General features: G+C 39.2%; 1 protein-coding gene across 1 annotated transcript; it reads right to left on the bottom strand.

Moving 5' to 3' along the window:
- Positions 1–10,735: 10,735 nt before the first annotated feature.
- LOC18019188 (heat shock protein 90-2) lies at positions 10,736–13,578 on the bottom strand. The gene is made up of 3 exons (XM_006401328.2): positions 13,328–13,578; positions 12,899–13,040; positions 10,736–12,804 (listed from the first exon to the last, which is right to left on the bottom strand). Exons 1-3 carry the CDS (start codon positions 13,448–13,450, stop codon positions 10,970–10,972), a joined length of 2,100 nt encoding a protein of 699 aa, XP_006401391.1. The 5' UTR covers positions 13,451–13,578; the 3' UTR covers positions 10,736–10,969.
- Positions 13,579–17,988: the final 4,410 nt, after the last annotated feature.

Here is a 17,988-nt window from a genome sequence, read left to right as displayed (position 1 = left end):
TATTATTCTATTAACTTACCTTTTCTATTTCATTCTTTTAAAGCTAAATAAACAACTATAATATTTTCTGATCCAAATTTAAACCATAATTAATGTCTTTCATTTGGTTTTTAACTCAAGCACAAAAGAAAATGGAAGTACCCATGTGCCAAAGAAACTGTTAAATACACTCGTTTCCAAGACAGTGTTTATATATCACTAAACCTAAAGAGAAGACGTGTGGAGTTGTTGTCGCTTGATATCTTGATCTTAAAAAGTCACATTATCGTGTTCAAATCACAATGTTCCATTGACATTATATGCTAGCTAAAACATTTGTAGACCCCCTTCAAGTTAAATGAGATACTACCACTAAGACTAATCAAGAAGTACGAAAAAACATAAGAGTATTAAGAATTTTTTTAAAATAGTTAAACTTTGATTTCAATTTGGCAAGGGTAGTTTGCTAAAATCAAAACAATAAAGAGAACTCTGTCCAATGACAAACGACAGTGATATCCAAACTACTAGTCTATTTTTTTATTATTATTTTTTTTTTGAGGTGGAATATGGTAAGGGGCCACGAATCCATCTCCATAAATTTTACTACAAACAACGGTAAACAATTTCATAAGGACAGATGCTTCTTCGTGGACATCCAAGACTTCGACGCTGTTAGTGTAACATCCCAAACCCAACCCAATTAAAGGAGGCCCAGCAAATTCAGGTCCACTTCAAAAACCCTAATATAAATAGGGAATTAGGAGTTAATGAACCTCATTTTGCCTCTAATTACCCTAGCCCCCAAAGAAAAAAAAGTGAGAGAGAGAAGGAGAAGCTGCTCGCCGCCGCCGCCGAGGAGGAGAAGCCGCGCCGCCGCCAGAGAAGGGTGCCGCCGCCGCTTGCCGAGAGAAGAAGGAGCACTCGCCTGCCTCCACTTTCTCAGAAGTTGCTTGATTCTGTTGCCTCTTCTAGTTCTCCTTAATCTCAGCTCTGCTTTTAGGCCAAGGTGAGGATTAGATCTAGGTCTTTTTTTCTTATCACTTTATCTTCTTCTGGTGTGTTGAGTCTAGATCTGGTGGGACAGGTCTGTCTTCTTGTGCATTTAGGCAGATCCATATATATATATATAAAACTAATAAGATCTAGAATCTCATTAGAGGAAGAACCAGCATGATTGATTGACAACCCTGTTGATTGGTTAGTGATTGGTAGAAGTCCTAAAGGTCATAGTCTGTTTCTGGTATAGTGATGTGCCGAATGCAGGCTTGTTTGCTGGGTTATGTGCTGTCTGTGTGACCGTGTCAATAATCCATTCATCCGGTGGAGTGATGACCCACGGGACTGTCCATGTGGCATGCCGGGATTGGACTGTCTGTGTGACAGGGTCTCTGTCTGTGTGACAGGGCGTCTGTCTGTGTGACAGGATGAGATGTCGACCTGTGTCCGAGTGACAAGGTGGTTTGGCCTATTGAGAGGCGGGATCGGAGACATCACTGCTTGTTAGTTGCTTGTGCACTTGTAGAGTGCTTGTTTGGTTTCATTAGATTTATTCTTAATATGTTGGTGGATATAAATGAATAAGGCGGGAGCCTGGTTTGGTTCTCACTGAGTAATTCTCCCAAATTACTCACCCCTCTCTCTCTAAATTTCGATATGCAGGTGATTGTGATTGTGAGTGTGATTGTGCTGATGTCTGGGAAGAACTAGACGAGTAATTCTAGTGTGGTGTGCCTTCATTAAATGGAGGAAGTTTTATTGTTTTTAAGAACTATTTCACCTTTCTTTTTAAGACAATGGTTCTATTTTATTTCGGATTTAATCAGTTATTTCATCTCTTTGTAAGACTTGGATTTAGGTTTGGATTTGAATAAAGAACAACAAGTTATTTGGAATTGGTTTAGTTTAAGATAGTTAATATCCCGGTTTATTCTGGTTTCCTTCGGAACCAGGAATCGGGGTGTTACAATTTGGTATCAGAGAATGGTTCGAACTAGGTGTTAAGAGAGCTAAGTCTAGAATAGTGGGAATGGGATTCGGATTTCAAAAAAAATGGTTTAAAAAGTTTTTAAAAGTTTTCAAGTTTTCAAAGTTCAAGGATTTTTCAAATGTTTTCAAAAAAAGAAAACACCACCTAGACTAGCCTCTCTAGTTTTGTTGTTCTTTTCTTTTGCAGGAAGTTAGTCTTTACGTGACCAGACTAACTTATCTGTCTCCATGTCTTGTCAGATGCCTCCGAGGGCAAAGAATGTGTGCACCAGATCCCAAGCTCGTCGTTTAGATGGTGCTGACGAGGCCTCGAGCACATCAGGAAGTGTTGCCCCAGTGCCTCCAGCTCCAGTGGATCAGCAGGGAGAGAACCTTGCGGGAGGTGTGCCTGTTCAAGTGCCTCCAGCAGCAGAAGTAGCTCATGCTGCAGTCCTGAAGGAGTTGCGCCGTTATCGAGAGATGTATGGCCACTTGAACCCTGGAGTGGGAGTGAATGCTCATCAGGAGCAGCAGCAGCCGCAGCATCAGGAGCAGCAGAATGTGCAGCCGCCAGTGTTTGAGCCGCCGCCTGTGGTAGTGCTGCCAGTGTATGTTTAGCAGCAGTATAGACTCCACCGCCTCCTGTGCCTGTCAATGTGTTTGGACTGACTTATTATCAGGCCATGAAAAATTTGAAGGATATGGGAATGGAAGCCTTTGGCGGGAGGTCTGACCCAGTGTCTGCGGATAACTGGAGGAAGAGGTTGGAGAAGAATTTTGAAGCCATGAGATGTCCGGAGGGATACCGGAAGGATATAGCTGTTCAGTACCTGAAGGAAGAGGCGCTGATATGGTGGGACGGTGTGGTCGAATCGACTCAAGGTCGTTATGAGTTGACCTACCGGGAATTTCAGGAAGCTTTTGCTAAAGAGTATTTCCCACCTGAAGCTTTAGATCAGATGGAGAGTGCCTTTGAGGACCTGCGTCAAGCGCACCGTACTGTGAGAGAGTACAAGGAGAAGTTCAACCGGTTGAGGAGGTTCTCCAGGAAGCAGTTCACGCAGGCAGATTTGGTTCGTCAGTTCATGAAGGGCCTGAAGTTGGAGCTGAGGAGCAGGTGTTCTCTTAGGAGATATGACACCTTGGTGGAGCTTGTGGAGACAGCTGTCATCCAAGAGACCTCGCTTGAGGAGCTGAGGAGAGTTAGGCAGGGCTCGTCTCGTCCAAACCGTGCTCAAGAAAGGCCGAAGAGGACTTGGGACACTATGGCAACTCCAGGGATTGGACTGCCCATGTGCCAGAAGTGTGGAAGGAGGCACCCAGGAAGGTGTGGCGCCCACAAATGTTTTGGCTGTGGTAGTGTTGGCCACCATGAGAGGGATTGCGCAGTCGTGGGGACTAACCGGTGCTATCGTTGTGGAAAGAGTGGCCATCAAAGGAGGGATTGTCCGGGGAATGCTAATCCTCAGCAAAGAGTGGGAGCATTGCCAGGACCACCAGCTAAGAGGCAAGCTGTGGAACCCCGTGTTTCGCCAGAGATCCCGAAGGAGCAGCACCGATCGCTGGTTAGTAATGTTCTGTGAGATTCTATATTTTTGCTTGTGAATAGGAATGTAGAATGGAAATGCATGACTAGATATAAGTAATCATGTAGGATCGGTCTCAGTAGGGGGCGCGATTGCATATACACCGTCGACACCGGTGCCACACATAGTTTTGTGGCCCGAGGTTGACCCAATGTTGGACCTTCTCCGGAAAGTTCACCCCCAGGTTGAAAGAAGTGGAAACTGCTGGAAGTGAGCAGGTAGAGACCATTGGAATCCATGAAGAAGTGCCTATCTTGTTGGAAGGAGCAGATTTTCCTTGGACTCTAGTGGAAATGAAGTTGGGCCACTATGATGTCATCTTTGGAATGGACTGGCTGAAGCATTATGAAGTTGTCCTGAATTGCCGGAAGTCAAGGGCCTACATTCCGCATCGAGGAGGTCGGGTTGTCTTTCAAGGAGTAAAGACCGACACAGGAGTGCCAGTCATTTCGATGATTCATGCCGAGAATCTTATAGAGGAAGGATGTGAAGCCTTCTTGGCGACAGTCTCTATGGTAGGAGAAGGAGCACCTAAGAGCCTTGAGGAGATACCAGTGGTAAATGAATACGCGGACGTATTCCAACCATTGACTGGACCTCCGCCAAGAAGAGGAGTTGACTTCACTATCGAGTTAGAACCTGGAACAGCCCCTGTTTCGAAGGTTCAATATCGATTGGCACCAGCAGAGATGGCTGAGCTAAAGAAGCAGTTGGAGGACTTGACGGATACATGATTTATTCGGCCAAGTAGCTCGCCATGGGGAGCGCTTGTGCTATTTGTAAAGAAGAAAGATGGAAGCTTTTGACTTTGCATTGATTATAGAGGGCTGAATAAGGTGACCATCAAGAATAAGCATCCCTTGCCAAGGATTGACGAGTTGTTGGACCAGTTAGAAGGAGCTTCATGGTTCTCTAAGATTGATTTGGCGTCAGGCTATCACCAGATTCAGATAGCAAAGGAGGACATTAGTAAGACAGCATTCCGAACTCGATATGGTCATTATGAGTTTGTGGTAATGCCGTTTGGATTGACTAATGCGCCTGCAGTTTTCATGAAGTTGATGAATGACCTTTTTCGGGAGCACTTGGATAAGTGTGTGATTGTCTTTATTGATGATATCCTGGTCTATTCAAGGTCGGAGAGGGAGCATAAATGGCATTTGGGAATGATTCTGCAGAAGTTAAGGGATCAGCAGCTTTTTGCGAAGCTAAGCAAGTGTAGCTTTTGGCAAAGGAAGATGGGATTTCTTGGGCACATTGTCTCAGAAGAGGGAGTAGCAGTGGATCCTGAGAAGATCACTGCAGTGACAGAGTGGCCTGTACCTAAAAGTGTTACTGAGGTCCGTAGCTTTTTGAGTCTGGCTGGATATTATCGCAAGTTTGTGCCTAATTTCTCCCGTATTGCCAAACCTCTCACCAGCTTGACGGAGAAGAATGTTAAGTTTGAGTGGACGGATAAGAGATCTCAGAGTTTTGAGGAGTTGAAGCAGAAACTCACCGAGACTCCGATATTGGTACTTCCAAGGTCAGGAATACCATATGATGTATACACCGATGCCTCTGGATCTGGGCTAAAATGTGTGCTGATGCAGGAGAAGAAGGTTGTAGCATATGCATCTAGACAGCTTTGGAAGCACGAAGTGAATTATCCGACTCATGATTTGGAGTTAGCAGCAGTAGTCTTTGCTCTGAAGATTTGGCGTGCTTACCTGTATGGGGAGAAGGTGCACATATATACTGATCATCAGAGTTTGAAGCATGTGTTCACTCAAGATGATTTGAACCTAAGGCAGAGGAGGTGGATAGAATTATTGGCTGATTATGATTTGAAAATTTCCTATCATCCGGGAAAAGCCAACCAAGTGGCAGATGCCTTGAGTAGAAGGAGAAATGCGGTTTCTGAGGCTAAGGAAACGCAGGAGCTGATAGCGACCTTGGCAAATTTGAGTTTGTGTGTCGCTGAAGTAGAGGATGATGCCGCAGGATTGGAAGCATTGGATAATGCTGACCTGCTAATGAGGATTCGTCAGGAGCAAGCGCATGATTTGTCCCTGAAGGAGATTTTTGAAAAACAAGTGGTTGGATACCACAAAGCAGACAATGGGACTTACATGTATAGGAATCGGGTCTGTGTTCCCATGAATGATGAGCTAAGGAGGGAAGTGTTAAGTCAGGCTCATCAGTCGAAGTTTTCTATTCATCCAGGGAACACCAAGATGTATCGGGATCTGAAACGCTACTACCATTGGTCTGATATGAAGCGTGATATTTCTGCTTGGATATCTCAGTGTTCTACATGTCAGCAAGTGAAAGCAGAGCAGATGGCACCAAGTGGACTTCTCCAGAACTTACCATTACCAGAATGGAAATGGGATATGGTAACTATGGATTTTGTGACGGGGTTGCCCAGGACACTAAGTAAGAAGAATGCGATTTGGGTAATCGTAGACCGTCTTACTAAGTCAGCTCACTTTTTGCCAATTAAAAAGACGGATAGAGCAGAGCAGTTGGCGCAGAAGTATATTGATGTTATTGTGAGGTTGCACAGAGTTCCAGTGAGCATAGTGTCGGATCGGGATCCGAAGTTCACGGCTAGTTTCTGGCAGGCTTTCCAGAAATCCTTGGGAACAAAGGTCCATCTCAGCACAGCGTACCACCCTCAGACAGATGGCCAATCGGAGAGGACGATTAGGACCCTAGAGGATCTGTTGAGAGCGTGTGTCCTAGATTGGGAAGGAAGTTGGGAGAAGCATTTGCCTTTGGCGTTATTTGCTTATAATAACAGCTATCATAGTAGCATTGGGATGGCACCATATGAGGCTCTATATGGTCGGCCTTGTCGCACACCTCTGTGCTGGACAGAAGTAGAAGAAATGAGAGTGCTAGAGCCAGAACTTCTTGAGGAGGCGTCTAAGCAAGTGGAAATGCTTAAGACGAGGTTGAAAGAAGCTCATGATCGTCAGAAGAGCTATGCAGATCAGCGAAGGCAGGAGTTATCTTTCGAAGTTGGTGATATGGTGTATCTGAAGTTGAGGACCTTCAGAGGGAATGATAAGCATCGGCTGATGAAGAAGCTTAAGCCTAGGTACATGGGACCGTACCCTATCCTGGAGAGGATTGGAGAAGTGGCTTATCGCTTAGAGTTGCCCAAAGAATTAGCTGAGTTCCATGATGTGTTTCATATTTCTCTTCTGAGGAAAGTTGTGAGAGAGCCATAGCTCATTTTGCCCCAGCCGCCAGCAGATGTAAGGAAGGACTTCTCAGCAGCATATCAGCCTGTGGCAGTGTTGGAATTTCGGGAGAAGGAATCGAATGGTAAGAGGAAGCTAGCGGTTAAAGTGTGTTGGGAAAGGGATGGAATCCGCGAAGAAACCTGGGAAGTAGAGCAGGAAATGCGGAAGGAATTCCCGGAACTCTTTAAGGACAAGGGAGAAACCGGAGGAGTAGGAGAGAATTCGGGGACGAATTCTATGGAAGCAGGGGAGAGTTGTAACATCCCAAACCCAGCCCAATTAGAGGAGGCCCAGCAAATCCAGGCACACTCCAGAAACCCTAATATACATAGGGAATTAGGAGTTAATGAGCCTCATTTTGCCTCTAATTACCCTAGCCCCCAAAGAAAAGAAAGTGAGAGAGAGAAGGAGAAGCTGCTCGCCGCCGCCGCCGAGGAGGAGAAGCCGCGCCGCCGCCGGAGAAGGGTGCCGTCGCCGCCGCTTGCCGAGAGAAGAAGGAGCACTCGCCTGCCTCCACCTTCTCAGAAGTTGCTTGATTCTGTTGCCTCTTCTAGTTCTCCTTAATCCCAGATCTGCTTTTAGGCCAAGGTGAGGATTAGATCTAGGTCTTTCTTCTTATCCCTTTATCTTCTTCTGGTGTGTTGAGTCTAGATCTGGTGGGACAGGTCTGTCTTCTTGTGCATTTAGGCAGATCCATATATATATATATATATAACTAATAAGATCTAGGATCTCATTAGAGGGAGAACCAGCATGATTGATTGACAACCATGTTGATTGGTTAGTGATTGGTAGAAGTCCTAAAGGTCATAGTCTGTTTCTGGTATAGTGATGTGCCGAATGCAGGCTTGTTTGCTGGGTTATGTGTCGTCTGTGTGACCGTGGCAATAATCCATTCATCCGGTGGAGTGATGACCCACGGGGCTGTCCATGTGGCATGTCGGGATTGGACTGTCTGTGTGACAGGGTCTCTGTCTGTGTGACAGGGCGTCTGTCTGTGTGACAGGGTGAGATGTCGACCTGTGTCCGAGTGACAAGGTGGTTTGGCCTATTGAGAGGCGGGATCAGAGACATCACTGCTTGTTAGTTGCTTGTGCACTTGTAGAGTGCTTGTTTGGTTTCATTAGATTTATTCTTAATATGTTGGTGGAAATAAATGAATAAGGCGGGAGCCTGGTTTGGTTCTCACTGAGTAATTCTCTCAAATTACTCACCCCTCTCTCTCTAAATTCTGATATGCAGGTGATTGTGATTGTGAGTGTGATTGTGCTGATGTCTGGGAAGAACTAGACGAGTAATTCTAGTGTGGTGTGCCTTCAGAAATGGAAGAAGTTTTATTGTTTTTAAAAACTATTTCACCTTTCTTTTTAAGACAATAGTTCTATTTTATTTCGGATTTAATTAGTTATTTCATCTCTTTGTAAGATTTAGATTTGGGTTTAGATTTGAATAAAAAACAACAAGTTATTTGGAATTGGTTTAGTTTAAGATAGTTAATATTCCGGTTTATTCTGGTTTTATTCGAAACCAAGAATCGGGGTGTTACAGTTAGGGACACAAAAAAGTTCAGAATTTGAGAGGAAAACGACGAGATCGCTGATATCTTACGTGTGTAAACAGAGTTTCTTACGTCGTCTAGCTTGAACACCAATAGAACTTCGGTTTTCATTTTCACAATACCCTTGATGATCTTGACCGTCTTCTTGTACCCTTTAACCAAGAAAGTTTCACCAGTTGTTCTGGACTCCACCAAGTGTTCGCTTGTGTAGCACGAATCCAGGAGGTCAGCTTGGGAAGTTTTGGAAACCGCACGCTCTGCAACTTGGGGTTCTTGCTATGTTTGTGGAGATGCCACGATGCGATGAGGTGGCCTCCAGATTCAGGGATGCAAAAAATGTCGTCTTTCTTGGAAAACATGACAGGGGAGGAGAAGAAGCAGGGGTTTTCGATCCTGACGTTGACCCACTTGGAGTTTCTCTGAGCGGGTCTGCAAAAGCATTCTAGATATTAAGTGGAGCAATTTGTAGAACGAATCCTGCCAAAATCATTCACTTGTGGATATTAAGTGGAGCAATTTGTGGGGCATTCTAGAATAAGAATCATATGCTTCTAAATTTAGAGCAAAAAATTTAGAGAAGAGACAGGTGGCCATTGCAACCTATTTAATCGTTCATATTGGTTTTAAAATGAGATTTGATAAGGTAGTTTTTGAAATATTTTATTTTCTTATTTTTCTGTTATGGATATTTCTGTTTCCAAAAATCCAGATTGATATAGTCGCCAAAAGAAAAAATAAATAATTGGTTTGATATGTATGATCCAGGATGATGATGACTCTCTCAGAGTGGGTTGTTGTGCCTTGTCTTTTGGAAAGATTATGTGTCAATCTCCCAACACAATTCAGGTATATGAAATTTTGATTTATTTAAATATCGTATTTTATACCATATATCTCTATGATTGCTCCTCTTATATGGTATCAGACGTTTTTTTTGTTTCTAATCTTTCAAATCTTAATATTGACTATGATGACATTCAATTTAGGTGAAATTTGTGTGATTATTCCCTCAACTGGTTTTTATTGTTAAGGAAATGAATACAATCATATCTCCTATGATTGCTCCTCTTATATAGTATCAGAGCCTTTAAACTCTATGTGATTAAACAATAAGTATATACTAATATTTAAGACCAGTTTAGAGTGTCATTTTGGACAAAGCTGGGAAAAAAACTCTAGAATATATTTTTTTTAAAGAATCATCACCCCATATGTATAATAAAAAAAGGTTTATATATATATATATATATATATATATTCTAGAAGATGAGATTCATCTCATAGATCCTATCTCTGCTAAGCTTGTGAACTTTACTCTATGTGAGAGAGGATTTAGAAATTAGATGGAACACGATGTCAAAGTTTCTTAAGCTACTATGTCACCATTTATGTCTGCAATTTTGGAGCCAAAGAGATTACCAAGAAGCAAGTAGTAGTAGCCACCTATATATCTAATTGATAAGATTGGGATGAAAACTGAGTTTGATAAGGTGAACCTCAAACCCAACTTTTAATTGATGCTTAATTGGTGATTTTAATTGGTACTTGATGACGATGATCTTGAACTGTTGGCTGTTGTAATCTTAAAGTTGGAGATGTGGTGTGTAAACCTCCAAATACAAATGAGGTACTGATTTTAATCCTGGAAATTGTATTATTGGTTTAATATAACATGAATATACTTGCATCTAGTGTTCTAAAATACACTCGACGCTAGCCAGGCGGTCAACCACTGTATAGTGTCTAGGTGTATATGCCGGTGTACAAGTGATATATATGTATAATAGATATTTTGTTTAGAAAAATATATTATAATAAAAAATATAATGAATACGCAAAAAATAGTTTAAGAACTTCAAAATTTAAACAGAAAATATAGAGAAAATGATTCGAACAATAAAAACGGGTTCACCTCAGATCATAACCATTAAAAACAAAAGACAAGCCTAATTCCAATTTTCACATTCTTTATCTTCATCTATTTGTAAAATCAAGTCACCATTGGTTATTGTCTAGAGAGACTTAAGCATTGTTGTTGTGTTGAAAAATGTTGAGAGAATTGATCTTCTCTATCTCTCTATTTAAAGAGACTGTAACAATGGTGTAAGAAAAAAAAAATGAACACAATTAGCCAATTTTTCAGGCATTCTAGCTGGAGATGACTATAATTACACCCTCACTAAGAGCCCATTGATTTATCACAGAGATCTTCAAGAGGTACAAACTTGCGGAAAAAAGCACATTTGATAGGTGTTTGCTTCGCCAACATTTGGAACATGACTCGGACCACAAATGTGTCGTCTTATCACATTAACCAGTTTTCATATCATTTTCTCCCAGAAAAAAAAAAGAAAATTACCTTTGGCCGGCTGATACATTTGCAAACAGAAAATTTACAATTGATGCTTATCGACGACCCAAAAAATCATATGACTGCGACTTGTATGTCTCATGAAACCAAAGAGTAAAATATAATTAGCTTCAAGCAAAATCGATAAATAACACTGGGAGAAAAAGCTTACACCGCTAATAATACTCTAGAAAAAGAAGAAGAAAAAAAAACCCGAAATATTAGTAGTTTCAACGATAAAAAGAAACAACAGAAAAAGTAAAAAAAAACCCGGTCGCAAATCTTTGGGCGACTTTTAATCAACTTCCTCCATCTTGCTACCTTCAGCATCGGCATCATCTTCAAGCGGGGGCATCTCTGCATCAGCTTCAACAGTATCATCCTCATCGATGCTCAATCCAAGCTTCAACATCCTGTGGATTCTGCTCCCGAAAGTGTTGGGCTCGTCGAGGCTGAAACCAGAAGTGAGAAGAGCAGTCTCAAAGAGAAGAAGAACGAGATCCTTCACAGACTTGTCATTCTTATCCGCTTCAGCTCTTTTTCTCAGCTCGTCCATGATCGAATTCTCTGGATTGATCTCCATCGTCTTCTTGCTCGACATGTAACCACCCATGCTGCTGTCTCTCAAAGCTTGAGCTTTCATGATCCTCTCCATGTTTGCGGTCCACCCGTATTCGCCGGTTACAAGACAGCACGGCGAGTCCACTACACGGTCAGAGACGATAACCTTCTCAACTTTGTCTCCCAAAACGTCCTTGATCACCTTGCAGAGTCCTTCGAACTTCTCCTTGAGCTCCTCCTTTTTCTTCTTCTCGTCCTCTGACTCTTCAAGTTTCAGACCTTCCTTTGTTGCAGAGACGAGCTTCTTTCCCTCAAATTCCTTGAGCTGACCAATGGCGTACTCATCAATGGCGTCAACCATGTAAAGGACTTCGTACCCCTTCTTCTTGAGCTTCTCGAGGAAAGGGGAGTTCTCAACAGCCTTTTTGCTCTCGCCGGTGATGTAGAAGATATCGTTCTGGCCTTCCTTCATCCTTGTCACGTAGTCCTTGAGGCTGGTCAATTCATCGCCGCTCTTGGTGGAATGGTATCGGAGCAACTCAGCGATCTTGGTCCTGTTTTGAGAGTCCTCATGGATACCGAGCTTCAGATTCTTGGAGAATGCTTCGTAGAACTTGTTGTAGTCCTCCTTGTTCTCAGCAATCTCAAAGAAGAGCTCCAGGCACTTCTTCACGAGGTTCTTGCGGATGACCTTAAGGATCTTGTTCTGTTGCAATGTCTCTCGTGAGATGTTGAGAGGAAGATCTTCAGAGTCAACTATACCTTTGACGAATCCAAGGTACTCTGGGATGATATCCTCGCAGTTGTCCATGATGAAGACACGACGGACATAGAGCTTGATGTTGTTAGGCTTCTTCTTAGTGTCAAAGAGATCGAAAGGAGCTCTCTTGGGAACAAAGAGAATAGCTTTGAACTCAAGCTGTCCTTCAACGGAAAAGTGCTTCACAGCCAAGTGCTCTTCCCAGTCATTGCTCAGACTCTTGTAGAAAGCAGCGTATTCCTCCTTGTTGATTTCCTCTGGCTTCCTCATCCAGATAGGCTTCTGCTTGTTCACCAAATCCCACTCGTTAGAAACCTCCTTAATCTTCTTCTTTTTCTTCTCCTCCTTTTCTTTCTCCTCATCCACTTCCTCAACCTTGCCTTCCTCGTCCTTCTTCTCTTCCTCGTCTTCATCATCAGAAATCTCCTTCTCGATGGTCTTCTCAACCCACAGAGAGATTGGGTAGCTGATGAACTCAGAGTGCTTCTTGACCAAATCCTTGAGCCTCCGCTCCTCAAGGTACTCCAATTGGTCTTCCTTGAGGTGAAGGGTCATCTTTGTACCCCTACCAAGACTCTCTCCAGAGGTGTCTCTGGTCACGGTGAAAGACCCACCGGCCTGAGACTCCCACACGTACTGCTCATCGTCATTGTGCTTGGTGGTGACAATAACCTTATCAGCAACCAGGTAAGCCGAGTAGAAACCAACACCAAACTGACCAATCATGCTAACATCAGCTCCAGCAGCCAATGCCTCCATGAATTCCTTTGTACCAGACCTTGCAATTGTTCCAAGGTTGTTGACCAAATCTGTACACAATAGAAGATCATACACGAATTAGCCAAACACAACATTACAAACCCCAAGAGAATATCATGGCTCTAGGATGAGAGCAACACGTACCAGCCTTGGTCATCCCAATACCACTGTCAACAATGGTCAAGGTGTTGTTAGTCTTATCAGGAATGATGTGAATGAAGAGCTCAGGCTGACCATCGAGCTTGCTCTTGTCGGTCAAGGACTCGAACCTAATCTTGTCCAAAGCCTGTTTCCAAACAGCTAATTGTAAGCAACAAATACACAGAACGTATACAAACAGCTCAATGCACAGAGTTTAAAGCTCAATGTATCATATACGCGACATAAAAATCAATCCGAACTTGATATCTCAGAGGAAACTGATTATTATTGGTAGCGACACTATACCTAATAGATAGATTTGAATATCAAAGGGTTCCCTACTTCAATTAGTTACCAGAATTCTGAAATCGAAGCGCAGTAAACCCTAATCAAACCTAATCTACAATCGATCCGGCAATAAGATTCACGTACATCGGAGGAGTTACTGATGAGCTCACGAAGGAAGATCTCCTTGTTGCTGTAAAAAGTGTTGATGATGAGGGAAAGCAATTGGTTGATCTCGGCCTGGAATGCAAAAGTCTCTGCGTCTGCCATCTCGCTGATCGGAATTCTAGCTTTTCGAGTTCTACGGTTTTTATAGCAGATTTAGACCCGAGACGAAAGAAGAAGCGAACAGAGCTTTTTCTAAATTTTCGTTGGGAGAGCAGAGAAAGTATTGATACGAAACCAAGAGGTAGAAGTCAATTTATATATATAGATAATGGTGTTTCGAGTTTCCAGATCCTTCTATAATTTTGAGTTTCCAGATCCTTCTATGTGAGATTTTAATTAATTTTATTGGTTTATTCTATTCCCCTTTTTTCGCCAACAGGCCTAGTTTACTATTCTCTTCAGACCATCTCTAATATTATTCCAAATTCCACTGCAAAATAGAATTTGCCTCCAATTATCACTCCAAAATGGAATAGAAAATGAAGTTACTCTAAATATAGAGCAAAAAATAGAATTTCTCTATTTATTGGTCATAACTCTATTTAAGAAGAAAAAATTGAGTTTACATTGGAATAAAACCCAACTCCATTTTAGGGTTACTCTAAAATAAAGAAAAATATGCATTCATACAATAAAAATGCTCTTATTGAAGGGTTCATTCGTTATAGGATCAAATAATAACAATATATATATATATATATATATTTATATATATATAAATATTTATATATATCTTTCCCAATTCAAAAAAGAAAATTTGATTTAGTATACCAGACCTTTTATATTTTTTTAAAACTAACGTTTTTTAAAAAATATTTGAAAACTAGAATTTTTTAAATAATTTAAAAAATAATTATATCTATAACTAATTTTGAAAATATAATAAATAAAATAATTCGTTTCTATTTTTTACTTTGGAATTAAAATATGTTTGAAAATAAATATAATAATGATTTTATATATAATATATATCTACCTAAAAATAATAATAATTTGATTATATTAATGTTTAGATATAAACAAATTTATATAGATATATACATAAATATAATCTTATAATTATCATTAACATACTCAAACTCTCTATATATACAATCATTATTGTACAACAAAATGATATTTTTTTGCATTCATATTATTATCTAAGATAATTTACATAGAATATCATATTTTAGTGCATGAATGTGCACAAAAATTCATTAACGTCCATGAATTTTTCACCACTTCAAAAATTCAGTAAAATTCAGTTCATTAATATTAATGCATTCTTTAATCAGAATTTATATCATTTTGTTATTTTCAAATGATTATCAATTTTTATATTTATGTTTTAAATCACTTCAAATAATAGTGACTAACAAATATCTGAATCTGTGCATTAAAGAATTGAACACATTATTACAATTTTTTTAAAAACTTAGTTATAAAATTGGTGATATCCAATCAAAGTTGGATTTTTTGACGAAAGAGGTTATTCATCTACAACAAGGTTGCAAAAACAGAAGTCATTTGGTGTATATTTCTTCAACAAAAATTTCTGTTAAAATACTATGTACTCTTCTTATATTATACAAATTATAGAACAATGTATTGTTTTGTAGAATCGCAAACTTGAGTTGCAAGATCATACAGATCATACTCTATTGTCATTTACTGAAGAGAGTACAATGAACAAAAATCTGAAGCATGCTTTTGATTTTGCCAAGATGACTAAAGTTTCGATGGAGAAAGATGGACACCAAAATCAGAATGGAAAAGTTATATCTACATGATACTGTGGATAAAACACTATTGAAATAACAAATCTTTAGGGAAAGAAAGATCCAAAAGATAAAAAAAAATATCTCACAAAGTATGTTTTTGGTGGGAATCATGTGGCAAAAATCACAGAAACTTGTAACGCATATAATCCTTTTGTTATGGTGGATCAAGCAAAATTTTTGATTGGTTCGATGCATTATTAAAAATTGAGAAGTTAATATTGATTAGATATGTGTATTGCAATGGTAATTTTGTTTAATATTCATTTTTGACATTTAAGTTTTGACTGCAAAGATACAACTGCTGATTTAGGCACATGTGATGGTGATCCAGATAAAAACTTCTTCTTTGGCCTTATGACACCAACAAAATGGTTGGATGACAGAGTAAAATATAAAAATAATCATTATACACGACGAAATATTTTACTATAACTAATTATATATATATGGTGACAACACATCAACACTGCTATGTTTTTGTTAAGACGAAGATTGTCAGTTATCCCATGTCCATTTCAAAGTGAAAGATTGAGATTAATGTATGTACCATTCACAATATTGACGATTAGATTTTATAGAGATTTCTCAAAAATCCAAAAAAATACGTTTGAAATAGTTTGGTTATCGATTACTTCAATGGTTTCTTACCTCGATGTGGAAAAACAGAGAAGAGATTTAGAGTAGATGTGGATGATTTTTATGTGGTTTTACTAATGGAGTATCACGAGCTATGTTATTTTCACCTTGAAATTCTGGATTTTGATTCTTTACCGAAACACAGCGACGTGTGAACGTGAATCGACATGTTTCAAAAATATCTTTAACTGTCGATCATTATTAATGATCACAGGAGGAATATACTTTGGCATGTTTACTAACATATTTTTAGGCAACATGTAACTAGGCTCTATATCATGACCAAAACCAATTCATCAAATTTCATATCATCTCTGATTTGAAATAGTTTTCATCATTTCTTATGATTCATCACAAAGTTCCATGATTCATTGCTCATCACCCAATTTCCATAAACTCCAAAAATCTGCACTATTCTTAAGAATAATAAAACTCATGTTGGTTGTTTTTTTGTTTTTTGTTTTTTAAATCAAACTCTTTTACCAAGGTATACCTTAATTATTAGCGTAACTTCTACTGAATCCAAATAATATCTCTTATCACTTCAGTTATGGAATCATAGAAATGTGTTGGGATTTGATAATAAGAATTTCTATTTTTAAACTTATAAATATCCCTGTAAAAATAGGGTTTAGTTTTTTCAGAATATATTATTTTTTGTAATATTAAACCAAATCTCTCTTTATTTTATAGGTTGCTATTTGCCAGAATAAATATGATTTACTTTACCAAAAAATGAGATTAATTAAAAAGTAAAAAAGAGATCATGTTATACTTCTCACTTTTTAACTATTTATCTTTAATTAACTATAAAATAAATAAAAGAAAGAAAGAAAGAAATGTCAAAACCCTTAATACCTTATCATAAAAAAAAGAAGACCTATGCTTTCTCTACAACCCAAAAATGAAATTAGTGATCAATTTGGTGAAATATGTTTTGACAAAAATCAGAGATTTCAAATTGTTTTTCCATTGGTTTTTTTTCCTTCTTCTTTTTATTCCACTCAATGGCCACCAATTCAAGCCATTCTTGTTTCAATGGCTTTTTTCTTACATTACATTTTCCATCTTCCTACTCTAAGCAAGTCAAAAAGTTAGTTTTTGCTACTTTTTTTGCAAAACCCATAGCATTCTCTTTAATTGCTCTCAAAACAAAATCATTTGTTTTGTTGAGATGATGCTGCCAAGTGAGAAATCAAGAACCAAAGGAGGAGGAGAACGCTGAGAAGAAACAAAACACTATGATCGTACAAGAATTGGTCATGAGTTTGATTATTTGTCCAATTTTATTAAACTATATAAAACAATAAGTATGTGAAAATATTAGCTTTTCCAAAATATTATGAAATTAAATACTCAAACATATGCTAAATGAATTTGTATCCAAATCAACATGTAAAATAGTGTAATGTGTGAATATTAGTTTGATTTATCCAGTTTTTAGTTTTGGTATGTAAGAAAATTCATATATAAATAAATTCATATATATAAATGAACGGCGCTGCCTCATCGTTCAACTTCCTCACCTCTCTCGTCTTCCAAAACGACTTCTCCGCCTCTGTTGTGAAACTGTTGTATAATCTTTAAACAACAAACGTAGCATAACATGCACAATCTTCAACACAAGCCGCTGTTGTGAAAGCTGTTGTGAAACTGTTGAGATTTAGAACTGTATACTTTCTTTATTAAAATGAAATGTGAATTACAATGTGGAATCAAAGTATCATAGCGATCTGATCTAAGATCTCATAACGATCTCTGCAAGCTCATCTCGCTTTGTTACAACACTCAGAAAATGCATAAAGAAAATCACAAACAACAAAAACTTGAGCTTTTATATCACTTGACTCTACTCTTATCCTCTTCAACGGCAACCCTTCTGTTTCCAGTTGAGACTCTCCAGATACTCAGCTCATTTGCCAGCTCAGCTTCCCTATTCTGAGACCGAGTCTTCTCGATCACTTCCTTCCTTGGTTTCTTCTTCCGATAGTAAGCTTGGTGCAGCTTATCAGAAACCAGCTGCTGGTAGAAGCCACAAGCAACATCTCCAAAAAGATTGTGTGGTAAACAGACTTGGACATAACCCAAGGACACATTCTACCAATACAACATGCTGTAAATTTCCATGTAAAATATAGCTGTGTATTATTACCTGAAATGTTGATTGTATAACACATAGATTCAGGTATATTTTACAGAGATCATGCTGACCCAGCTTGGTGCAAATATGTTGAACGATAT

This window comes from Eutrema salsugineum, unplaced genomic scaffold (genome assembly GCF_000478725.1).
Source record: "Eutrema salsugineum unplaced genomic scaffold, Eutsalg1_0 scaffold_2, whole genome shotgun sequence".
NCBI lineage: Eukaryota > Viridiplantae > Streptophyta > Magnoliopsida > Brassicales > Brassicaceae > Eutrema > Eutrema salsugineum.
This window is presented reverse-complemented; position numbering and strand designations above follow the sequence as displayed.

Coding starts and splice junctions, on each gene's coding strand:
- LOC18019188 (XM_006401328.2), bottom strand. CDS start 13,450: ATGGCAGACGCAGAGACTTTTGCATTCCAGGCCGAGATCAACCAATTG. Junction 13,041..13,327: donor TCATCAGTAACTCCTCCGAT/GTACGTGAATCT, acceptor GTTTGGAAACAG/GCTTTGGACAAGATTAGGTT. Junction 12,805..12,898: donor TATTGGGATGACCAAGGCTG/GTACGTGTTGCT, acceptor TATTGTGTACAG/ATTTGGTCAACAACCTTGGA.